The sequence below is a fragment of the Pantherophis guttatus genome, chromosome 6 (assembly GCF_059756535.1).
Source record: "Pantherophis guttatus breed Tessera chromosome 6, ASM5975653v1, whole genome shotgun sequence".
Taxonomy (NCBI): domain Eukaryota; kingdom Metazoa; phylum Chordata; class Lepidosauria; order Squamata; family Colubridae; genus Pantherophis; species Pantherophis guttatus.
Genome location: NC_142068.1, coordinates 59,505,513 through 59,532,095, shown reverse-complemented (window position 1 = coordinate 59,532,095; position 26,583 = coordinate 59,505,513). Strand labels below are relative to the sequence as shown.

General features: G+C 38.1%; 1 protein-coding gene across 1 annotated transcript in view; it reads left to right on the top strand.

The window, feature by feature from the left end:
- CPXM2 (carboxypeptidase X, M14 family member 2) overlaps positions 1 to 26,583 on the top strand; it is a 102,616-nt gene that overhangs the window by 2,775 nt on the left and 73,258 nt on the right. Inside the window, exon 2 of the mRNA XM_034436401.3 lies at positions 24,522 to 24,623. Coding sequence (XP_034292292.2) covers positions 24,522 to 24,623 — 102 coding nt within the window. The remainder of the gene's footprint in view (positions 1 to 24,521; positions 24,624 to 26,583) is intronic.

The following is a 26,583-nucleotide window of genomic DNA, read 5'->3' as shown; positions in this document are numbered from 1 at the left end:
AGAATGAATCAAAGCCAAGGGATAAGAATTAAGAACATGTGATTTGCCCTTTGGTTGACAGCTGTTACTGATCATTAGTTTGCTTTGAATCAGAAATGGACTAAAATTTATAATAATCAGAAAGTTTCAGCTTCTTACAGGCAATGCTCACTTATGATTAGTGTACTCCAATAAAGATAGAAATCTTGAATGTAACTGTTTCAGACATCACAGGAAATGGATAGGTTTTGCTTTAGTTTCATTTCTGTTGACTTGAACAAGAAATTTATTATGATGGGAACTTTAATTTACTCACATCCAAAACAATGCCAAAAGAGCAGCTTCCTGTTTACATGGTGTTAGTTATGTTATGCAATAACCAGAAAGATTATAGAAATAGCAGCTTCCCCCAAAGTCTATCGACTGTATTCTTGTAAACTGTAATAAATTTGTTCTGCATCAGAGTGGCAAGAAATCTGAATGACCAACTTCTTGGGGCCAGTCATTGGCTGAAGAGGGAATGATGGTTGCCATATTGGTATGAGTGTCATGGCCATAACTACCTTTCCAAGTCTTGGAAGCTTCATGACCACATAACTTTGGATAGCTGGCCTCCTTTTAATATTTGTTGAGGTCTGCAATTTTTATTTTTGGAGCCCCATGCTGATAATGGGCAAAGTTAAATAAAAGATCAGCTCTTCTTTCTTCTCTTTCTGTTTCTTTTTCCAAAGTAAGCTGCTAGGGGAGGAAAGTAGCAGTCTTGCCAAAGGTTTGACTTGATTACTTGCAGAAGGCTTTTGAAAATAATTTCATGAACCACAGAATCTTTATCTGTGCTGTATGGGGTGAGAATTAAAAGGAAGATTTGGCAAGCATCCTTAGCCAAGGATATAAAAGGCTGCAGGATTGAGGAGGGGAAACCTGGATTCTCCTAACACATGGAGGACCAACTTTCAAAAGATCAGGGGCCATTATTCAGTAAGGGTATTCAGTGTTGCAAGTGACATCATGTAAAAGTTGGTGAAGTTACAGCAAAGATTGAAATTCCCATTGTCTTTTTGGCTATTTCTTATCAGTAGTTACATTTTCCCCCTCTTCTTTGGTGCTGAGAGTTACAAGCAGGCATCTGAATACAGAACAACAGACTTGGAAGGGACCTTAGAAGTCTTTTAGTCCAATCCTCTGTTTAAGCAGGTGACCCTATACCATTCAGTTCAAGTACCATTCTGGTCCAATCTCTTCTTAAAGCTTCCAGTGATAGAGCACCCATAACTTCTGGAGGCAAGTCATTCTATTGATTAATTGTTCTGTCAGGAAATTTCTCCTTAGTTGGATCTCTCCTTGATAAATTTCAATCTGTTACTTCTTGTCCTGTCCTCAGGTACTTTGGGGAGGTTGACCCTTTCTTCTCTATGACAGGCTTTCAAATATTGGAAGACTGCTATCATGTCACTCCTAGTTCTTCTCTTTGTTAAACTAGACATACCAATTCCTGCAATCCTTCTTCATATGTTTTAGCCTCCAATCCCCTAATCATCTTTGTTGCTCTTCTCTGCACTCTTTTTAGAGACTCAACATCTTTTTTGTATCATGATGACCAAAATTAGGCGCAGTTTCCAAGTGTGGTGTTACAAAACAGTATAAATTGGCACTAACACTTCATGTTAGTGAAGTGTTAGTGACACTTCATGTGACCCTGATATTATTCCTTTGTTGATGCAGCCTTCTGTAGGACTGCATTGGGTCTTTTGGCAGCTGCAACATACTGCTGATTCTGGAAAGAAACCCTTCCCATTCACACATTAAAGAAACTTCCAACTTCACCCAATGGAGTCTGAATCAAACTGCCAAAATTTGGTGACAAAATGGTATAATAATGGCACAATTCTAAGCCATTTTGGGGTGGGTGTGGGAGGTTAAGGGTGGAAATGGAAATGAGAGGCCAACATTTCTATTTTCACCTGAACTTTTATCATTGTTTTGCATGAAAATTTCAGAATGCAAACTTGGGGTGCTGTGCTGTAAATGGGGTGTAGCCTATGAGTAGTAGATTGTCCACCTATCCTAACATATCTGAGGCCCATGAGAAGGAGAACTGATGAATGAGATTTACACCAATATGATCCGCCAGTGTCGTTTTCATTATTCCATCCATATTGACAGGCTTGTACATTCTATGACTCTAATCCTATCACACATGTGCACCCTTCCATGCCCTTAAGAAGAAAAGGGAAAGCATTCCTTCTTTTCCTGACACCTTATAAAATAACTATCAGGTATCCTTTAGAAAAGAAAAATAAACGACTCATTTCTTTCCATTCCCTCTACTGCTCACCAGAGAACGAATACAACAATCCTCTTTTTAAAAATTTAATTGTTCTCCAGGCTTTTTCAACGTTTGTTGAACTTGCTGGCTGACTTCATTTGGGAGGTGGTGCTCCAGTAAACTGTGAAATGTTTTGGAAAGAGATTTATTTCCTTCCTGCTGACTGGAAAATGGAGCGGGGAAGAATGGAAGAAGCAGGTTAAAAAGTATTCTTCTGGTAGGTCACTAAGAGTGTAGGCCTGGTTAACAACATTGAAAAAAACATTACCTGCTAATCAACTCTAGAGGTTGAGTGATGTTTTAAGTTGAAATGGGAAAAAATAATTTCATATTTTTATCTGATGTTCAACACTGTATTTTTAAAAAAATATCAACTGCCTGAGAGCTAGGCTTCCTATCAAGTTATGAACATATGGAACATATCGTGAGAAATGTGTGCATCAATGGATAAATGTCATTTATTGTCTGCAAACATAGACCCAATAAGCTTTCAACTGATGGGTCCGTATTAGCAACTGTTTCCACATCCTCTATAAATCAGGCCTAGCAATGATGTATTTCATAAGTAGGCATGCTGGTGCTTCCCAGATATGTTGAATTTCAATTCCCTTCTCATTTAGCATGAAAAGTGCTAGGGGACTGTGGAAACTGTAGACCCAAACATCTGGAAAACATCTGCTTCATATGCGTCATAGGATTATGGGGAGGATAATTGAGATGATGGTACATGAAAGGCTTTATACATATTTAGGCAATATCTCCTAAATCCCAGTTGCCAGATGCTACATTGCTGAATGGGAAAGAAGTTGATGTTCAACACATCTGGAAGCCACCAGGTTGCCTAGGTCTGAAATGCATCATTTCTCATCCTGATTTATACAGGATGTGTGAATAGGTGCTGATATGGGGCCACCAATTAAAAGGTTAATGGGTCTATGTTTACATATAATAAATGACATACATCTACTCATACATACATTTCACATGATATATTCCTTAGATGTACAGCTTAATACAATGACCTAGCTCATATCATTGTGACCATTAGCCTTGCAAGCAGAAGATGATGAGAAACATAGTCCAGCAGCACTTGAGGACTCAAATTTGTAAAATGTGGCAAGAGGTTGTCCTGTCCTCCATTCTTTACAGCATCCTGATCAGAGAACTACCCAACCATAACATACTCTCTTTGCTTTTTATATAAAGATTTTCTTGGCAGAGGAAGATCGCATAGGATGAATTCTGTTTTCAATCCAAGTAAGCCTAAGACAAAAATATCCAGCCTGCATTGCCAGATGTATTTCATTTAAGGGAACATTCTTTATTCTACAATGCTTCCATGCCAAATGTTTCTTTTCCATAATATTACCTTCCGTGTCCACAAAAGGCATTTCAAACCACATGATGTTACTAATATTTTCAGTCCCTTGAAAAGCCAAAATTGCAAATTTTTATAGAACAATAAACAATCGTTCTCTTTATTGTACACATGCCATTATCCCAATTAGGCTGGGTCAACTGGGAATTCTGAGAGTTGTTGTCTCAGGACATCTGCAGGCCACCTGAGAGAAGAAGGATGGTGAATGTCAAGAAACAGTCTTAGGGAGTAAACATCCAACTTAATAGCATCTTTAGCTTTTTGTGTGTTGTGCTGCATGACAACAAAGCCCTTTTATTTCATAGTTAAATAATGTGCACTTTAAAGGACTTTAAATACAGGGAGTCCTTGACTTACAACCACAGTTGGGACAGAAATTTCAGTTATAAGTTGTTGGACTCATGGCATCCATATGACTGGATCTGATTTTTTGCAGTTTTTACAGTAGTTGTTAAGTGAATCACACAGTTCTCCAGCAAATCCATTTTTCTGAATGGGTCTTTTTTGCTATAAACTGGCAAAAAAAATCCACTGTAAACACCTCAAATCATGTTAACATGACGTTGGGATGCTGCAACCAACTGTAAATGTGAACTGATTGCCAAGTGTCCATAAGGCAGTTATGTGACTGCGGTGTGTGGGTGGGCAGGAACACACCCAACCATGGGTAAAACACCCTTTCTGAGGTCATGTAATTTTGAAGTATCATTAAACAACTGTTCATATGTTGAGTATTATCTTTATAGTTTAGAATGGGAAGCCTCCATAGAAAGGAGCATGCATTAATTAGTGTAAAAGATATCCCACTTAGAAAATGCCATCTATTTTGTTCTCAACCATTTCTTCACCCCGGACCCCTTTTAAATACCTTTTGTCGTCACAGACAACCAAGACTTAACTCAAGATTTAAATCATAACATTCAAGTCTCTGCGGACTTCCACTGATGACATCACTGCCCCCAGGGTTCCACAGGTTGAGAACCACTGACCTAGATGATATCCCCTGGGCAACCTTTTCCATTAAAGGCCCCATTTCATGAGAAGGTAATCTGGAGAAAAGACCAAAACCAGAAGAAGTCAGGATACACCTTCTCTCCTGACATACATTCTTCTGCTTTCTCACACAACATATTTATATAGCTATCCAAATACTAATAGAACCCTCAGTGTTTAAGAAAAGATAATATCTAATATATATATATATCAATTAAAAAACAATAACTTGAGGCAGTATAAAAAAACCATAACCAATGTGATGTATCCACAAATCCAGGCTTTGTTAACATTTTGGTTAACAAATCTCTGGAAGGAGGTTGAGATCCATAAGGGAGACATCATGACAGAGAAGGTATGCTCCACCAGAATGATATCACTTCATCTAAGAGAATGGGAGAAAGTCTGTCTAGCTGGCTCTAGTGGAACAAGTAGAAACCACAGGGGGCAGAGTTATGGGTCACAATAAAGATTTAGACCCTGAGTCTGATTCTGACAATGGTGTGCCAATTGAGTCTGTGGATTGTCAGCCTTTGGAAACTTCAAGCCATGATACATCTGAAGAGGCTGAGGAATCCGAAGCATCTCCTGATCAGCTGGAGCAGTCAATGATGAGACACAACCTCCAAGCCATAGATCTTGATGCATGCAGTGAAAAGCAAAGCTACGCCAGTCCATGAGGCTTCTCACTAGGCAAAGGTCGTGACCTGAGTAATTGCAGCCAGCTGGCTGCAGTCATATTTATGTAGCTGCTTTGCCTTTTTATTGAAAACAATCAATTGGAATCCTAGTTCATGACTCCGGTTCCTGTGTTTACTTATTCTTGGACCCTTGACTATTGGACTGGATAACTAACTAACTTGGCACTTTGAATCCTGCAATGAATTTGGACCATTCTGAACCAACCGAAGCTTCTAAATACCATTCAAGAACAGCCCCGCAGAGACTGCATTGCAACAGTCCATTGCTACCACTTTAGAGTCACTCATCCAGAAAAACTGTCTTAATCTGCAGCCTAGAAGGAAAAGATAAGTAGTTTTACAAACAGCTTAAAATAAACTCTCACACAATGATTTTGTAATTAGATAAAGGCTCTGTGAAATTAGGTTAACAAATGTTTCAGATTCTAGGACTACAGGCTAACAATTTCTGTCATACCACCCTGAACTAGATTTAGATCCAGACTTTTCTGCTCTTTGAAATTGCAAAGCAACAACTCATGGTTTGCCTATTTCACTCATCAATTTCTTGCCACAAATTGTTCCTCCTATAAAAACAAAACCTCCATAGACATATACATTTTTTAAAAACCTGAAGGAACAGTACATGTCTGAAGAAAGAGAGAAATTGCTAATGAGTAAATTTCAAACTAAGGGGTGCAATGGATCAGGGATTAAACACACTGAGCCTTGCTACCTGGAAAACTGGGTTCAAGACCCGTGCACTGTGCAACAGGATGAGCTCCTGTTACTTGCCCCAGCTCCTACCCACATAGCAGTTTGAAAGCATGAAAATGCAGGTAGAGAAATACCCCTTCAGTGAGAGTATTCAGTGGGAGAGGTAAGAGTGTTCCATGTGCCTTGGTGTACAATCATGACTATGGAAGGATCTTCAGACAATGCTTTTTCTCTTGGCTAAGAAATGGAGACGAGTCACACACAGCTGGACAAGGGAAACCTTTACCTTTAAATTTAAAACTACAGAAAGGCATGTATGGAATAAAACAGGATTCTATAACTGGATGGATAGATTTCAAGACCTCTTTTAGGAATTTTCTCCATCCTATAATAAAAAATTATGGGAAGGAACTCCATTTATTGTATGGATGATGTCCTTTCACTCATTTGTATCTGTCCTGAGTTGGGATAGACTTCTGAAACTCTTTTGCTATGGTGGTTGTTAGAATAATATACAAATTCATATAATTAAGATTTAAAATCAAGCTTGAAATATTCATGAGTAAACATTTGTCATCAGAAATTTGGCTCCCAATTATGAGGAAAGATGCACTTAAAACAAAAGACACACAACAGAAGGTTCACCTTTCAGCGTGATAGTCCTCTTTTTTTGTGTAATGCAGATGAACTCTAGAATAGAAGAAACATTCTGGAATGTTTGGGCATTCCAGAAGACCAAGACTAGTGTTGAAGACACCTGGTCTCTAGTTGTTTCTCTTCTGTCATTTGCTTAATCAACTATTCCTCCTTTCCTCAACCCCCTTTCTTTATATGAGAAAAAAATAAATAAAGATGAAAGTATGTTCCAATAATTAGAAGTCTGTCTGGTTCAAAATCTGGGCTACTTCCTGTCACAAGGAACTCAGCAAATTGGGACATGTTGCAATGGAAAATGCTAAAACAAGATAACAGCCACCTATTATGAGATTATGCTGAATAGGGTTTTATATATAGAGATGTTATAATGTTTGTTTGATTTTTTTAAAAAAAGTTTGTTCCAGGTGGATGAAATGGAAGTGTTAAGTGAAATAGTAAAAATATTATCCTGAGTTCATAAATGATAGAAAATTACTGAGAAGATTGAACTGTAATTATAAATTTATCTTCCCACAAGGTAATTAGCAGAGATGACAAATCTGTTTATTTCCGTCTATATCACTTCCATGTATTTTCAGGCTCAAATCTGTTCCATCTTATTTTCATCTATTTTTTTATATAAATGGGTATTTTTGAATGTTCTCTAGTATAAACATTTTGTACTAATAATTTCATTTTTGAATTAATTATTTCTGATATTCTTTCCGAACAACTTTTTCTCATGCAGGTATGATGCACATAATTGTCCTTAATATGCATTTTTGTACATGTTTTTATACACTTGAAAATTTATAGGAATGTGCAATCTGGAAAATTTCTTCCCAGCACCTGCTTTAAGAAATGCAAGATTAGTTCACTTAAAATGCAAGCAGGATGAATTCCCTGCAACACCCCATCAATTTTATTTATACCATTCTTCCCAAATAAAGAATGATAGCTATCCCAAAGAGCTTGCCTATTTGAACAGGTTTACCACTATTCTAGGACAAGAGAAATTTTTCCTTCTGGTTCCTAGACTTGTCTTCCCAAACTTCCTCATTTGTTCAGGCATTCATCTCAGGGGTGAAATGCTCCTGATTCGGACCGGATCGTCCGATCTGGTAGCGATGGCGGTAGATGGTTCGGAGAACCGGTAGCAAAAATCCCTGCGCCCCCCCCATGTCCAGCTGAGCGGCGTGATCATCAGAGGCTGTTTTTTTAACTTTTAAAAGCATTTTTTCTACAACCTCTTTGGCCAAAAAAATTCTTTTAAAAGTAAAAAAAAGCCTCTGATGATAGCGCAGCTCAGCTGGGATTGTCAGAGGCTTTTAAAAGCATTTTTTTCTACCACCTCTTTGGCCGAAGAGGTTGTAGAAAAAATGCTTTTAAAAGTAAAAATAAAAAAAGTTGGCCATGCCCACCCAGTCACATTACCCCCCAAGCCACGCCCACAGAACCGGTAGTAAGAAATTTTAGATTTCACCCCTGATTCATCTATATATGGGACAGTTGAAAATAGACATGGTGAGGTTATTCAACACTGGCCAAGCGAGAGATATACATTTATTGTGAATTATACAGGTAGTCCTTGACTTATGACATAATTGAGCCCAAAATTTCTGTTGTTAAGTGAGATATTTGTTAAGTGAGTTTTGCCCTATTTTATGACCTTTTGTTCTGCCCCAGCTATGGACCCCAAGAATACAGCACATACAAAGTTTGTACAAAACTTAATTTACTAAAATAACTCAGTCTTTTTCAAAACAAAGGTTGTTAATAAACTTTCTTGACAGACTACAAGAAACCAAAGATAAAGTAATCACAATCTTACTAAGGTTGGCAGAAAGCCCAGAAGCAATCTGCAGAGAATCCAGATGCGAAGTAGAGTGAACTAAAGTTGTTCCCTACAAATTGCTTCAATCAGCGTTCCTCCTTAAATAGGCTAAGGGAGTGGCCAATTAGCCCCAAGCCTTACTCTCGAGGAGACCTCCTCCTGAGGAGCCACTCCTGCCTTTTCGCAGCTCTGTGCGCCCGTGCATCGAGAAGAGGCTCCTCCTCTTCGTCCTCTTCACTTAAAGGAGCTTCTGGAGGTTCTGAAGGCCCTGGCTGAATCCCTACCTCTGGCACCATATCTTCTCTAGTCTCCTCATTGTCCGACTCAAGTGCCAGCTGCACAGGCTGCTGGCGCAACACCACACCCTCACTGTCAGAGTCAGCTACAATCCGCACAGGCCGCTGACGGGCCACAACACCTTTCTTCCCACAGCTGTTAAGTGAATCATTGTAGTTGATAAATTAGTTACACGATTGTTAGGTGAAAAGTCACATTTTTTCAGGGCAGGTGTAACTTTCAACGGTCACTAAATGAACTGTTGTAAGTCGAGGACTACCTGTACTTTTCAAGGACAATAAGAGGGAGGATTATCATGGTGTGATGATAATATTGATTAAATGGAAAGAAGAGAACTTTTAGACAAGACTTCATACTTTTGGGTTCCTTCCTTGACTGTATTGCTGATGTTTGGACCTACTAAAATATGGCACCACTTCAAATTTCAGTGCCCTGATCGCTAAGGGTTCTTAGCAAGCATATTGTTTGGCATACAGGTAATCTTTGACTTACAACCGTTCATTTAGTGACAGTTCGAAATTACAAAAGCCCTTCAAAAAAAGTATCTTATGATCGTTTTTCACACCATGGCAGCATCCCCATGGTCACATGATCAAAATTTAGACAATTGGCAAAATGGTTGCAGTGTCCCGGGGTCATGTGATCTCACCTTTTGTAACCATCTTACAAGCAAAGTCAGCAGGGAAGCCAGATTCACTTAACAACTGTGGCAAGAAAGGTTGTGAAATGGGGCAAAACTAACTTAACCACTGTCTTATTGAGGAACAGAAATTTTGGACTCAGTTGTAGTCATCAGTTAAGGATTTATACCTGTATACACATTGTATGGAGCTAAGGCTGGTTCAGCTTTAGTGTCTCAGCATCTACCAACTATTGGCCTATGAAGAACATTTTGTCTCCTTGCCTGAATATAACTAGAACTACTGTATCTTTACAAACATGTACAATTGCTGTCGTCCTGAAGGCTGAAGTCATTGTACATCTTCCTACCAGGAAGATACCAGTATGTACCTTCTCTTCCCTCTATACAAGCCTAGCCTTCATGGGTTCTAATAAATATCTGAGCAGAGATCATAAAACAGCGTAATTTCACTGAAACATAGAACAACCATGGCCATTGGAAGAAAAGGCTTTCGGAAAAATTATTTTTGCTGCATTCCAAGCCATTTCGTAAAATATCTTAAGAATGTGGCAGAAATATATAGGCAGATTTATTCATGGCAGTCCTTAAAAGGAAAATTAAATGAACAACAAAACCCTGATTGAGGGTTAAGTATTTAGGATTAGCATGAAATATCTTGCCGTTGTAGCTCTCATGTTAGCCAGTTACTAACATATTTCAAAGAATAGTTCTGAGATTTTTGGTTACCAGTAATGTATTCCTTGGTTTGTTAACTCCATTGCAAATTTCTATTCTGCTCTGCTGAGGAATCACATGCTTGTTTTGATTCTGGAGATCACTGCCAGATAAATCAAAAGCTCCTATACTTTGTGCTGACTTCAGCAGCACATGTGCTAAAAGCCCATATACTTTGCAAAAAAATCTAAATTGGCATCTTAAGTACTCTATGCATATGTGAAGGAAACACAGTTTCTTTGTTTGCTGCCCAAAATGTATTTAAACTAAATCTATAACTGTGTTTCAAAGAGAAATTAGGAGGTCTGCCATGTTTTTCTACTTAACAGTTGTAAAAGACCAGTTCCAGCTTTCAGTTTGTTTGCTTTTGCAATCTTTATTATTGCTATTACTCAAGACTTAAGTAATCAGTGCTTTCAGATTAAGTTTTGGAATACCCTTATGGGAATAATTTGTTTTATTAACCCATTAGGAAAAAAATATGGTGTCATGTGTTCAAATAAGTTGTCTCTTATAAACTTTTTATGCCACAAAGCACTGAGCATATTATCTTACACAAGTAGTCCTCAAACTGCAACAGTTCATTTAGTGACCCTTCAAAATTGCAACGGCAGTGAAAAATGTGACTTACAATTGTTTTTCACAGTTATGACTTTTATAGCATCCCCATGATCATGTGGTCAAAATCCAGATGCTTGACAGCTGGTTCATATTTATGACCTTTGCTGTGTCCCAAGGTCATGTGATCACCTTTTGTAACCTTCTCTCAAGCAAAGTCAATGGGGAAGTCAGATTCATTTAACAACCGGCTTACAATGCAGTGATTTGCTTAGCAACTGTGGCAAGAAAGATCATAAAGTGGGCAAAACTCATGTAACAAATGTTTCAAAGATTAAGAACAGAAATTTTGGTCTTAATTGTGGCTGTAAATCAAGGACTACCTCTATAAGTTCACACATACAGATGTGATACTGGAAATATGATGCTTGTGTGGCATGCTTAGATGTCTAATGCTATGTCTGATTCAAGTCAAGAACCATATTCTGCAATTTATGGGTTAAGTCCAAGCAACAAAATGAGAGATGGTCTTCACTTAACAATCACTTGTTCAGCAACCATTTGGTGACAATAGTGCTGAACAAATGGCATTTACAACTGGTCCTCATACTGAGGATAGTTGCAGCATCCCCAGTGTTACATGATTGGCATTAGCAACCTTTTCTGTTGACTTCCTATTGGCAATGTCAATAAAGAAGCAGAGAGAAAGTTTCAGATGGAGACAAATAATATTGTACTTTATGAACATAATTCTTAATTATGGAAATTCAAGTCCTAATTATTATTGTTGAGAGAGAACTACCTATAAGTCTAATTTACGAGGTAGGTTTTACATATATTCCATCTGGTATAGAATTACAACTTGTACCTCAGTTTACTTGCCTGAGTAGTCACATATAGGATCATTCATCCAACTTCCTGCTGAAATTAGACTCGGATCACATCTATGCATCCCTTTAACTTCATCTAAAAGTTGCCTACTTAACTGTTCTTCAGGGATACTTCTCTCTGAGGGAGCCCTTTAGAACTGAAGCTAATGTGACATTATCCATAGCATAACATAAATCTTGTTACCTAGAGTATGTGATGGGTGAAGTTTTGGTGCAACCAAACTGATGACACAATAGGGAATTATAACTTGTAAGCTCCCCAGAGTCATCTTGTAACAGGCAATGGATGACATAAAAATGTAATAAATAAATACAATAAAATATAAAAAAATCCACCTGGATGCTTTTTGCTGACATGCCATCTCCCTCTACTCACCTGTGGTAGCTAGAGATGGACAGGTAGATCATGTGATGGAGGTGATAGGGGCCACTTTATTCTTAGCTACCAAACCTCTCAAATGGCAAGTTGTCAGGTTGTGGACTACTTCGGTGTATTGTACTAGCTCCATGTACAGTGTGTTGATAATCAAGCATGCATTCTAACTTCCTTACTACAACATTATGTGTACATCTGTATCATTATTTGTACTTTAATTCAATAATTCAGGCACTTTCATCTTCTAATCATCACTCTCCAATGTTAATAAAGAAGGTAGTAATTTGGTCTCCAAAGTGAGAAGGAGAAGGGCATTGGCTTCCTTTTACTTCAAAGAACAACTTGTAGGAAACTATATATTTTTTTAAAAACCTCAAAAACTAGTCTCTGCTTGACACAACAGTAGGATGCATAAACTCCAAATTAATGGACCCTGAATAGAGCAGGTATGTACTTATAATTTTATCTTGGGATGCAGTTCTAGGCTTTCTTATCATAGAGCACACATTTCTTTTATCAGGCAAGTGTTGCCTAGCATAGCTCCATAGCTATTTTGAGATTCTTCCATTCAAAAGGAGCACATTTTAATCTGCAGTTTGCAAGCTTTTTTCTTGCTAAGATTGCTTCTCAGCTTCTTTATGTTGTTCAGATTTCAATTTTTACAAAGTTTAATATTCTGGAAGCTGTCCAGTGCAAATTTATAAGAGTTATACTGTGCTTATAGTTCCAAGAGGAATCTAGGATGCTTCCTTATGGTCTGAATCAAGTTCTGAGACTGCCAGGGCCTTGTTTTAACTGGTGGAAAATAAGCATTGATAATTATTAAATTAACATACTTTAATATAGCATTTTAACAATGTAGCATTTTGATCATGGTGCCCTATTAAATATGTCTCTGCCTTTAAAGCACTTGAGACAAAGAAAATTCAAATCCAAATAATTCTGACACAAAAATATTGTTTAAAATGTTTAAATTGAAATAAAGACAGCAGAAGGGGGGAAAAAAAGGAAAAATATAAAGGACAATAAATCAAGCAAACTACCTGGGAAGCTAAAATTTAACAGACTGTTTAATATTATAAATGCATCTAGCATAACAAAATGAAAGAAAGAAAGAAAGATATGTCAAGAAGCTAAACCAGAAATTAAAAGAATTTCAACTAGAGCTCACAAAAATAGTAACCTAACCTTAATGACTATTGAACCTTATGAGAAAAAAGAGTCAATTGCTTCTCGAACTCAAATAACTGTTAATGAAAAAAATGATAATATACCTTTAGCATCAGAAGATTGAACCATGGTTAACCCCAAATGCTCTAAATGTTGGAACACTTTTAAAATACTAAGTTGTTGATATACCATGAAACCAAAACTTATGCCCAATAAATTGCTTTACACGAATTATTCCAAATCAAAGGGAATAGTATTTCAACTGAAACAGAAATTACATTGAGTTCAACTCTTGCAACATCTAATTCCATTAATTACTATAATTTATGATTAATAAGGTAGAGCAGGTATCCAGAATCTCTGGGTAGCTATTTGCAACTGGGTCGCACAAATGGAAGGCGAGCGCATGTGCTTGCATGCACATCCCCACTTGCACAAGTACTCCATTTGCATGAGATGCAGGCGCGTGTGCACGCCACTCGTGCAAATGGACATCTTTCCGTGGAACCATCCCCTCTCCTCCCCCCAGTCTGCAAAGCTTGAAAGGCTGGGGAGCTCTGAGGTAGAGTACTTATTTTAAAATTATTTTAAGGCAAGAACAATTTTTAGATTAAAAACAGTGGAAGTGGTTGGTAGCATATTTGAATTCAAGAATTCTATTTCTTATAAATTTATGATAGTGTGCCATTTGTAAAATATAAGCAAGTTTACATCAATTTTTCTTCTTCTTCCTAGTGTATTCCTACAAATGCAGGGTCCACTTTTTGAGTCATTGAATGCCACTTTGCACAGTCAGCTGTGTCTCCAGGGTGCAGGTCTGCGGCTTGCATATCTTTGTTGATGGTGTCTTGTCATCTGTTTTGGGCACCCGCGAGGTCACCGGCCATTGACTTCTAGTTGGTAGGCAGTCTTGGCAACAGTGGAAGGTGCTGCTCTCAGGATATCTCCATACCAGCGGAGCCGACCTTTTTTCATCTTCTCTATAATTGGTGCCACACCAAAATGTTGTCGAACGGGGTCATTTGTGATGTTGTCAAGAAGGGATATCCAATGGAGCTTTGCATTTCCATGGCATGGAGATAGCTTTAGGTCCCTGTTGTTGCTGCCCAGTATTCAGTGCCATACAGTGCAACAGAGTGGATGGTTGTCTTATAAATCTTAGATTTAAGATGAGTTGGCATTCGTCTGTCACATAACACACCAGTGAGTTCTTGCCAACACATCCAGGCTGCATTTACACTTGCTGTACATCACAGCAAGTATACATCAATTGTACAAAGCTAAAAATTGACTATCCAAACCATCAGGGAAAGTAATTAACCAAACAAATCAAGCATCAAAATGCAATAATGTGCTAAAAGGATGTTCTACTTAGTAATATGTTTAGTTCAGCCCCCTGTACAGGTTGGAAAAGTGCAACAACTCTGACATCAGCTTCTGGCATGAAGTCACAATGTACAAGAGAAACAAAGAGATAGCAGAATAGATCTAATACTGAGTCTGCTTCAAACTAGCAACAAATGAAGTACTTGGAGGCCAATAAACTAGGTGGTAACATACACAGTCTACTTATCTTTACAAGTAATCCCAAATCCATCCAAAACTTGCAGGTGAATAATTTTAGAAGCTGAAATCACCGTGTCATTTTTGATAAATAAATATTATTAAATCATATCTATGTTGAAGATTGGTCACTTTTGAAATATTGTATAGCACTGAGTATGCCATTTGAAAATAATTTCCTGCAATATTGTTGGTTGGTATAATGATATCTCTTTTACTCAATAGTTAAGTAATTTTGATAATACTGTCTCGCTTAAGGAAACTGGGTGCAAATTATTTTCATTTTCACAGTTTATTGTTACTGTGATTTATTTTAAAGACATTTAGAACTTTCAAAATTGGGCATAACAATACAGCTTTATTTGGGAAATTATTAACATAGGGACTAAACCAGGGGTCTGCAACCTTAAACACTCAAAGAGCCATTTGGACCCGTTTCCCACAGAAAAGAAAACACCGGGATCCACAAAACCCTTCCCATGCCTGACTACTTCTTGAGTGGCCACAAAACTAGCATATGTAGTTGAATTAAACTTTGTTTTCTTCTGAAACTTTTATTTTCTTGGGTTTATCCATGGTTGGCCTACTGGGGGTTTGAAAAGCTCAATAAATCACCTGCTGGCGGGTGTCGCACATTGGCAGTTGTGATGCATATTTTGAGTGACAGGGAGCCGCAGCAGAGGCCTCCAGAGCCGCAGGTTGCTGACCTCTGGACTAAACAATAAATACTTTTACAAAAGATTGGAAACCATTTATAGACTTTTTCATTGAAAATGGACAAAAATGAACTGGTGATTTGTGGATTTGTGGATTTTAAAAGATTGAATATGGGAAGAAAAAAAGTTTATGATGTAATTCTACAGGGGAAGAAATGGTAACGTTTGTTTCTGCTACAAAGTATCTTTTTCTTCCCTGTTTTTTCTGTTATCTTTTTCTTTCTTTATGTATACTATTTCCAGTACCTTTTCTTTTATATTTTTCTCCTTTTCTTTAGATAATCTTTCATATTTATCTTATAATTATGCAAAAACTTTCATTTAAAAATATCTCTACAGTTCATTGGCTTTTCTCAAATGGATATATCCTATTGTCTTATCTTGAGAGCTGTGGTAGCTCAGTGGTTAGAATTCAGTATTGAGGCTAATTCTGCCAAGTGCCAGTAATTCAATTCCCACTGGCTCAAGTCTTCCATCTTTCCGAGGTCAATAAAATAAGGACCCAGATTGTTGGGAGCAATATGCTGACTCTGTAAAGTGCTTAGAGAAGGCTGTAAAGCACTGTGAAAAGGTATATAGGTCTAAGTGCTATTGCTATTGCTACCTTGCCTCCATTCTCTGAAATTTTGTCTGGACTTCACCTAGACTAGATTGGGTGTACCAACTTCTGCAGTCCAGTGGGAGTGATATAAAACATTTATATGCCCAAATGGAGATGCCTCTGTTGAATTCCTAAGCCACCTGCTCTTTGCTCTCCACAAAGGGAATCTTGGAAAATATACAGTATATCTATCCCATTTTAAAAACCACACTGTTAATAACACAGGGCTTAACTGTCACTTCAATCTGACAGGATCTTGACATATTTTTCCAGGTTGCCAGATTTTGTGTCATCTGTATTTATCTATGACTGAAGATCACTACCAATTTTGGTGACTGTGATCTGTATTATTGTTTCTTTATTAATATATTTTATGTGGTGTTATTTTTTATGCCTACTTTTTGTCATTATATGTGTGTAGGTTGTCATGTTTATTGTCATGTTCTCTGGCCTAAAGGCTATAATCAAGGTGGTTTTTTTCCGCATTGTTAAACATGTCAATAGATCAGGCAGGATGGCCTCCAAGAATGCCAGTGTTAGCTGAAGCAAGAAAGTCTTGCTCCATTGGCCAGAATTTCCCTCCCTCCCAACATGACTGGCAACCTCAGCAGTAGTGTTGGTCCACCACACTGAATTCTGTTTCAAATAGTCCACCACCATTATTCTGCATGTTACTTACCAGTAGGTTGATCTGAAGTCAAATGTGTGTCTATTAGCTCCCTTGGCCATGTATGAGCAAGTTTGTAGGCAAGTTATTGTTGGAAGAAAAATCCAGCCCAGTTCCAAGCTGGGAGAAAGATGCTGGAAATAAAATGGAAGCTGCTGCAGGAATGAAGGCCTCTGTTTATTTAGATGCCAGAAACTTCACTGACAGCAGCATGTTTCTGGGGTGGTTGACAAAATGAGGTTGAGGTAAGTGAGCTTTTATACATTCTTTGGGGTCTATTCCTCTGCAATAACATGTCCTTTAATATTCTAATGACTGTTTCTAGATTCCTAATGCAGTCATATAGGAGTCATGGCTGGCTCTACAGGCAAAAGGGGAAATGCAAACCCTAGGTGTTTCGGCTAATCTTGTCAACTTTGGCTTGCCTAATTTTGTTGCTTATCTGGAGTCTCTGTTTGCTCTTTGCTTATGAATAGAGTGGTCCAATCTTTCTGAATGGATACAAAATATCCTAAAAACTGGCCTCTTCATGCTTCTGCTTGAGGGTGTTTTCCTATAGCAGGAAGACTGAGGCTGTTCTCTGCCTTTGTTAAGTTTTTTCTCCATTTCTCCTTTGGCAGAAATATTCTACCTTGCCTCTTTTTAATATTAAAAATAAAGAATATTTTAATCTGGGGGTGGGCTTCCTATATTATATTAAGTGGGAACTTCCCAGTATAGCTTTTCCTTAAAGCAAGAGAGAAGAACCTCTCCTGATTTATCCAAAATCTTGTAGTACTTGATTCACAGGGCTTTAGGTGGTCCATGGAAAGTACTATAGGTTCTTCCTGGTCAAGCAAGAGTATGAAGCCTCCTTAATCCACAGAGTAAGGTTTGATAGATTAATAACTTCCTCTCCTTTTACCCACCTGCTAAAACTGTTCTCTCAGCCTCAACACAATTCCGTGTTAGAGAGAACAATAGGTGGATATTTTCCCATCAGCAGGGGAAACTGCCCTGCTGTCAACTGTTAGGACAATCCCATCTCACTGGCCTCATTAATGAGGCAGAATAGAGCAGGGACTGGCTTTGCAGACAGAGGAAATGCATACTGAGCTCGTTTTTTTGTGTCGTGGGTGGAAGGACAGTACATTAAACCATCTGTTTGGCTGTGTCTTTATAATGAATACCTTGGCATTGTGATATTAATATGGCTATTGGCTAATAATGCTTGGAAAATAACCTATTTCCCCATAAGCTTAGGAAACAGCTTGGCTTCTTCTCGGGTTGATTTTAATTTAAATTAGACTCAGCTATGCTCCAGATATCACTGAGAGCATCGTAAGCTTTGCGTTCTGTGCCGACGCTGTCACCAGCAAGTGTCTAGTTTCATTCTGTCCATCTTCTAATCCCCACCTGATTTACTGTTTCAGCAGAATATTGAGAGCTCTTAGTGCTGTTTTTGCCACTGGTTTGGCTGTACACCAGAAAAACAGAATAACAAAGAGAACTTTTTATTTGAAGCGCATATTGTGAATGGCCAAGATTTGTATTTCTGAGCTTGGAAATCTTGATCAATATCATAATAGTGACAGTAATAACAATGGTGATCTTAAAAAAAAACAAAAAACCAGAAGCCTCCCACACATTTATCTGCTTAGCTCTCTCTTTAAAACTTGTGTTGACACAGTAATTCTAGCTTTTTTTAAAGTTTCACTTGATTTCCCAATTTAACTGAGATATCTACCATAATTTCACTATCCACTCTGTAATAAAATAAGATAAAATAGCCTTTAAATGGAAGGGATAGGAAGGCCAGGAAACAGTAATTGCCAAATGCCAACCCTGCTGTCTCACAGAAGATTATGATGGTTCCCTTAGTATCAACAGAGAATTGGAGAAATTTCTAGTAAAAAATGGTGAATTGATACCCCACTAATAATGGGAGACATTACAGCCAAAAGGCAGCTGGATGCTGGATCCAGACTGCCAAAATTCTCCCTGGAGAAAGGAGAGATCCAGGGGTGAAATCTAAAAATTTCCGCTACCGGTTCTATGGGCGGGGCTTAATTAGTGGGTGTGGCTTAGTGGTCAGGTGACTGGGTGGGTGTGGCTTGTTGGTCAGGTGGGTGTGGCCAAGTTGACATCACTTCTTTGTCCCTTTTTAACCTACAAAACACAACACAACACAACTGGCTCACCCACAATGTAAAAGCAGCTGTGCTAGACCCAAAATGGCTCCTGCAACAAGCAGGAACCTCACACAACCACAAAAAGCCCCAAAAACCAACTTTCACACTTTACACACACACAACACAACACAACACAACACAACTGGCTCACCCACAATGTAAAAGCAGCTGTGCTAGACCCAAAATGGCTCCTGCAACAAGCAGGAACCTCACACAACCACAAAAAGCCCCAAAAACCAACTTTCACACTTTACACACACACAACACAACACAACACAACACAACACAACTGGCTCACCCACAATGTAAAAGCAGCTGTGCTAGACCCAATATGGCCCCTGCAACAAGTAGGAACCTCACACAGCACAAAAAGTCCAAAAAAAATCAACTTTCACACTTTACACACACAAAATTCCACATACAGCTTTGTGAGATTTTGTGTGTTTGTGTAGTTAGAGTGAAACATACAGAAAAACACAAAATATCAGAAAGCTGCACAAATATTATTTTATTTTATTTTTATTTTTATATAAAAGTAGCTAAATTTAAAACTTCCTAAACTTTAAATGGCTAGGTCTAAAAAAAGAACTACTAAAAAACTCCCCAATTAACTATTTTTTTTAAAGCTCCAAAAGGGGGGAAAAAACTTACAGGCAGGCAGGCAGGCAGGCAGGCAGGCAGGCAGAAAGAGCTGCTCACCGATGAGCTTGATTGCAGGCAGGGAGATTCAGTTGCTTGCTGATGCAATGGATTGCATGGATTACAGTAAGCAAAGCAAGTCAGGCATGCGAAGGTAAGCAAGCTGGAGGCTGGGGGAGGATTTTTGCTACCGGTTCTCCGAACTGCCAGCCGCCATCGCTACCTACTCACCCGAGCCGGTCTGAACCGGGAGCATTTCACCCCTGGAGAGATCTATTTGAGATTGCCATAAATACTCTGCTCTTTTTCTTTTTCTTTTTGTCAATAGATGTCAGGAACTGACATTTTTGTGGCCTCTTGAAAACTGCTGGGAGTTGCAGGATAATCAAGCTCAGAGCCACTAATGTAGCCTGCTATTGACTTAAGGTTCAACCAACCCTCACTTTTTTATTCAGCTCCATGTTTACTTTCTTAATATTATTACAGCTTGTTAAAGATTGAAAACCTTCAGAAGGTTTTGGTTGTATTTGCTTTGTTAGTTCTCATTTAGTCCTTTAAGGAAGAAAATTGCAAGCTTTATAGGATTTTTTAAAATATACAAATGAAACTAGATGATGATTTGACAATTACAAAAAATGTACAAATGTACCTTTAATAATTAAATTAATATCAAACCAGAAAAGTGATGTGGATAACATCTCTACAATAGATTCAAAATAAAGATTTGTTGGAACTGTCAAAGAGAAGTGACTGTGAGAAGATGAACAGCAGTATAGATATTTTCTCTTTACTGGAGTTACAAAAGAGACTTGGTGAGGATGTTAACAATTCTCAAGAAAAGTCAAGAGAGTATGAAAAAGCAAATGCTTGGCTTTTGAAGGGATTCAGGTTTGTTGGGAGAAATAGAAAAGAATATGAAATCACTTTATTTGCTCAAGATTAATAATATATCCGGTATATCCGGTAATGTTTAATGGTTTACAGATTAGATCTGTATAACAATATTTTAAGGATTTTATTTATGAAGATGCGATTTTATCTCCAGTGAGGTTTAATGGACTTTTTATTAGGATTGGATGATGATACTTTGAAAATTTTGTTTACTTGAAAATGTTATATAAGTGTAAAAGGAAAGATTCAAAGTGGGCTAATTAATGTAATTTTGTATAGTATATTGTTATTACAGATAATCGCTAACAGATTTTTACTGATTAAGATGGAATGAAGCTTTAAACATTTTATTATAGAGGATGGAATGAGATGTAGGATGAAGTAGTGATTTTTAAGATATGGTGATAAACTGTTAATGTTGACTATACTTACTGGGGAGGAAGAGAGAGTTTTCTTTTTTCTTTTCCCAGTTTTTATTTTTCTGCACTTCTTTATTTTCATTTTTTATTTTTTCTTTCTTTTTTGTACATTTTTATTCAGTGTAGAATGTTAATTGTATTTGAATAGCATCATCCTTAGTAAATTAATTACCAAAAATTGAGATAGAATCATGGAATGGAAGGGGGAATTTTTCTAACATTCAATCATAATACCAATAGAATGTAATTGCTAAAAGGAAGTTTTACTTTAGTAATATGTTTTTAGTTCAGCCCCCTGTACAGTGTGGAAAAGTGCAACACCTCTGACATCAGCATCAACAGCCCCCCACTTATTGAGGCCTTTGTTGTCTTCTTAAACTGTTCTTCCCATTAGGAATGTTTTCCTGATGTCCAGTCAAATCTACTTCCTTGTAACTTACAGTAAACCCACCTTTTCTTCTTGTCCTTTCTTGAACAACTTTTTATATTAGGAGTCTCCAAACTTGGCAAACTTGTGGACTTTAACACCCAGAATGGCTGCCTGAGGAATTCTGAGAGATGAAGTCCATAAGTCTTAAAGTTGCCAACTTTGGAGATTCCTGTTCTATATCACTGTCCTTCAGATAATTGAAGATAGTTATCATGTCTCCCTGCAGTCTTCTTTTCTTCAGACAAACGTATCAATCATCTCTCATGATTCCTTATAAGTCCTTCCAGGTCCTGCAAAATATTGGTTGCTTTTCTCTGCACATTCACTTTCTGAACACCTGAATCCTTTTTCCAAGAACTGTTGACTAATAAGGTCCTTTACATCCTACACTCATGCTGTTTATTTTTCCTATTCAAATGTAAAATGTATTTTTCTCTGCTAAGATTTATTTTGCAGATGAACATGCTCCATTCTATCAAACCTCTTAATTTTTCCACTCTAAATCTAAATATAAAAGACTGTCTTTTAAAGTGCCTTTTCTCCTATCTTTGTGCTTTCTGCAGATTTGATAGTATATATTCTAAACTAGGCTATGTTTAGTCAAGGCTATGGTTTTCCCAGTTGCAATGTATGGCTGTGAAAGTTGGACCATAAGAAAGGCTGAGTGCCAAAGAATTGAGGCCTTTGAACTATGGTACTGGAGAAGACTCCTGCGAGTCCCTTGGACTGCAAGGTGATCAGTCCTAGAGGCGATCAACCCTGACTGCTCTTTAGAAGGCCAGATCCTGAAGATGAAACTCAAATACTTTGGCCACCTCTGAGAAGGAAGGACTCACTGGAGAAGAGCCTAATGCTGGGAAAGATTGAGAGCAAAAGAAGAATGGGATGATAGAGAATGAGGCGGCTGGATGGAGTCACCGAAGCAGTAGGCGTGAGCTTAAATGAACTCCAGAGGATAGTAGAGAAGGCCTGGAGGAATGTTGTCCATGGGGTTGCGATGGGTCGGACATGACTTCACAACTAATGTTCTGCCCCAGCTACGGACCCCAAAGAACGCAGCACACACAAAGTCCATACAAACCTTAATTTACTAATTAAAGACTACTAATGAGCTTTCTTAGTAGTTGTTCGAACACAAGTACAATAAATCAGTCTTTTCTGAACAAGGGCTTTTAATTTAACTTCATTAACAGCCGACAAGAATTCAAAGAATAATAACTCAGTTCTGAGGCACAGTATTTCAGATAACTATAATCTTACTGTGGTTGGCAGAATGCCCAGGAGCAATTTGCAGGAAAACTGATAAGAGAGAAACAAGAACCAAATCAAACATTTTCTGGAATCAAGACATGAAGGAATTTGAACGAAGTTGTTTCCTACAAATTGCATTAGTCGTCGTCCTTCCTTAAATAGGCTAGGGGAGTGGCCAATTAGCCCCAAGCCTTACTCTCGAGGAGACCTCCTCCTGAGGAGTCACTCCTGCCTTTTCGCAGCTCTGCGCACTCGTGCATCGAGAAGAGGCTCCTCCTCCTCTTCTTCTTCACTTATGGGAGCTTCTGGAGGTTCTGAAGGCCCTGGCTGAATCGCCGGCTCTGGCACCACATCTTCTCCAGCCTCCTCATTGTCCGACTCAAGTGCCAACTGCACAGGCTGCTGATGCAGCACCACACCAGCCTCCTCGCTGTTGGAATCAGCTACTAACTGCACAGGCCACTCATTGGCCACAGCTAACAACAATTCTAAATCTTTCTTATTGTTTTTCTTAGAACAACAATTCTAAATTATTTTTATCAAAATAATTTATAAATATGTTGAATAGCACAGAGTCTAAAAAATCCCCATGTTATGTTGCCCAATATTTCAGTCTTGAAACAGAACCATTCACAGAACTCAATTCTTTACTTACTCTGTATTCCTCTAATAGAAACATAGCCCAGTACATTTTTCATGTTCCCCACTAGAATCTCAAGGTAGATTTCTTGAGTGCTTTGTTGAAGAAAAAGTTCACTATGCCTACCACATTCTCATGATTACTTTTATTAAAAAATCAGGTTGGTCTGTTATGATGTATCTTGTCATGATGGCTCCTGCCAAGTGATGTAGTCTACAATAACCCAAGTCCTGTGGCTCATATCATCTGAAGAGAGGGACATCATTTGTTCTTCTCCAGTTGTCTAGCACTATGTCTATCCCTCATGATTTTTCAAAAAAATAAAAATAAATAAATCATAGAAATAGGCTGCAAAATGACATTGACAAACTCCTTCATGAGTCTCAAAAGTAATTATTCTAGTTCTGGAGACCTGGATTCATTCATGGTCACCAGATACTTCCTAATAAAGTCTGCATTTTTTTTTTGATTGCTTCAACACAAAATTGTCTATTCTATTTGAAAATCTGTTTTCATTTAAATTCTTCTGGGAACCTACATTTTCATCTTTTTAGATACTAAAAGAGTATTGTCATATGATCTAACCTCCATCCTAGCTATCTCGTATACTGTAGATTTAATTTTATTAACTTCAAAAGTGACAAAGTTTATGGCACCCTTGGTATATTTGGGAAATTATGAGATGCTAAGATCTTTCTATATTTTTTAGATTCCATTTCCCCCTGCAGACCTGTGATTATATACATAAACTTGGACAACAACCAGCAACAATAATCAGCACTGTAGGTGAACCTGAGAAGAACCTGAAAAGACTCCCCAAAATAACCCAGTGACACAAATATCTATATTGTTGCTAGGGAAAATTATTTTGGCTCAATGGAGTCTTACCTTTCAGCAAGCTAATCAGTTCTGGAGGATGAAAGTCTATAGAGGAGCAAAAAAACATGGAATTAGTTCCACTTTCATTTGGGGAAGGAGGGAATTTTCTCCCAATTTTTCTTGTTTCATTTTAGTTGCTTGGAATGATGTTTTCCACCTCTGGCACTTACATAGTTTAGAGAGTATTTCTGATATACTGGGATAATACAAAAAGAAAATATCCTGAAGATTGTTGAGAAATCACAGAATCCCCAAGGATTCACTTTGCCTTTTCTGAAAAGTATCCAATGTTTATCTGTTTTTGAAAACTCAGGGAGACAAATGTGAACTCTTTACTTCCTTTTTACAGTCTCACTGGAAATTATGGTTCTTTTTTTCATTGTGTTCCTCGTTCTTGTCTTTCTGTTTGATAGTTTATATTTTGGGAGAATTAATATCATGTGTTTCTCTTTTCTGCTGCTAGCTAAAAATGGTAACAAGAAAGGTGAGAAAAACAAGAAGAGCAATGAAAGAACACCAGATGGCAACTATGAAAGGCGAAACACTGGTGAAGACAGCAGAGAAAGTAAGCGAGAATGATTGAAGATTTGTTTGCACCTCTTTTTTTGGGTGAACTCTTTCTTGGGACAAATTTTAATGATGCGAGAAGCAATCCTAAAAATAAATATTTGATCTTCTGGAATATGAAGGTAATTCATTACAGTGGTTCCTTTATAAATAAAAACTTATCAAACTTCTTCGTGAAGTGCAAGAAAAGCACTTTAAGGTTAAAATGGATAAATGTGGGAGAAAGTGAAACTAACAAGAAAAGGACTCTGAGTGTTTAGCTCTAGATTTATATACCAATTAAATTTCAGAGGAATAAATCGGAATAGGACAGATATGAAAGGCATCCAGATCAAAAGGAGTCAAAATCCAAAGCTTCACTAATGATTTGGCAATTATTATTTTTTTTAAATGTAGACACAGACAATGCTTCTTTAAAGTGGCAACGTTGCTTTTCAAGCTTCTACGAAAAGCAGGGATGATAAGCAGGTGGAGGAGGAAGGGAGTGTAATTTTGCAACTGACAGCTCTAGCTTTTAATTACAGTATCTGCTTTTAGAGGATTCCCCAATTATAGTGATCTTCATTGAAGAACATTGACTGTTGAAATAATATATTATATATCTACTGTATCAGTATTTCACAATCAGAAAATAGGGATGTGACTATTTCAACCCATCATATCTGGCACACTTATTTTTAGCTATTCCTCTCTGCCTGTTCCAACATGCTTTCTGTCCCTTAACCCCCAATTAAACAAGGTATTATTAACTGGATGCATTTCCAGGAATCAACCTTTCCTTGCCAAAGTTTCTGATTGCAGAGTTTAAGTTAATCCCAGCCCTCGAGCAGGCTACTCTGAGTTATCAGGACGGTACAGGAACAAACATTAAGTCAGGAGTCTGTTGTGCTTCTAGGGATACAGCTCTCAATTACAGCTTGCTGTTCCTTGGCGACAGATGAGCACAAAGATGTTTCAGGCAATCAATATGTGTGTCTTGAGGGTAGGAAGAAATGCTTCTTCTATCTCTCAGTTTTACGTGGGTTTAAAAAGCCTATTTTCCTCCATGTACTGATAATGATGGCAAACCAACACACCGTTTTTGTATAGACTTCCTCAGCTTGTCTTATTGTACCATACTGATTTATACAGTGATTGGGCAAAGATAGGAGTAAGGAGTAGGCTCCAGTCCAGTGGTGGGTTCCTCCCGGTTCGGCCCGGTTCGGCTGAGCCGGTAGCAGTGACGATATGATGTCACCGAACTAGTTCTCTTTGTTCGGGAGCTGGGCCCTCCTGCCCCCTCTGCCTCCCACGTTATTCTTACCTTTTATTTGGCCCCACCGCCAATCTATTGCTGCCTCCCGAGTCCCAGCTGATCGGCTAGAAGGAAAAAAGCTGTTTAAACTCTTGCCGCGGGGCTTCAAAGGGCCGCCCTACAGCTGATCAGTGTTAAAGGTAGTGTGGTGGTAGACTGGTGCCTCCAAAAACAAATGGGTAGACCGGTGCCTCCAAAAACAAATGAATAGACTGGTACAGCTCTGCAAGCAGTTAAAAGCCTGGTAGACCAGTACCTCTGCTAAATCCTAAAGAATTGTCACATGACCATCAAGCCACACCCACAAAATAAGCCACACCCACAGAACCGGTAGTAAAAATTTTTAGAACCCACCCCTGCTCCACTCCCCTAGTTAAAAGCCCTCTGCAAGAAAAGTCAGCACAGAGCCTTGGCAGCAACACTTCCTATTTCTATGTTGAAGGGTCCACTTTGCTGAAAACATCCTTCCCCATTCTTGCAGCAGGTGGAAGATGGGACAAGGCATAATAATCAATTGAATTCCGCATCTGGGGAAGTGAAGAAAATTGGGGCAAGGAGAGCAAGGGGACAAAAACTATGGATCCATTCTAAATGAACAGAAATCTGGTAAAACATGGTGAAAATGACTGTGATCCATGTACTGTACAAGCAACCAAGTTAGAGG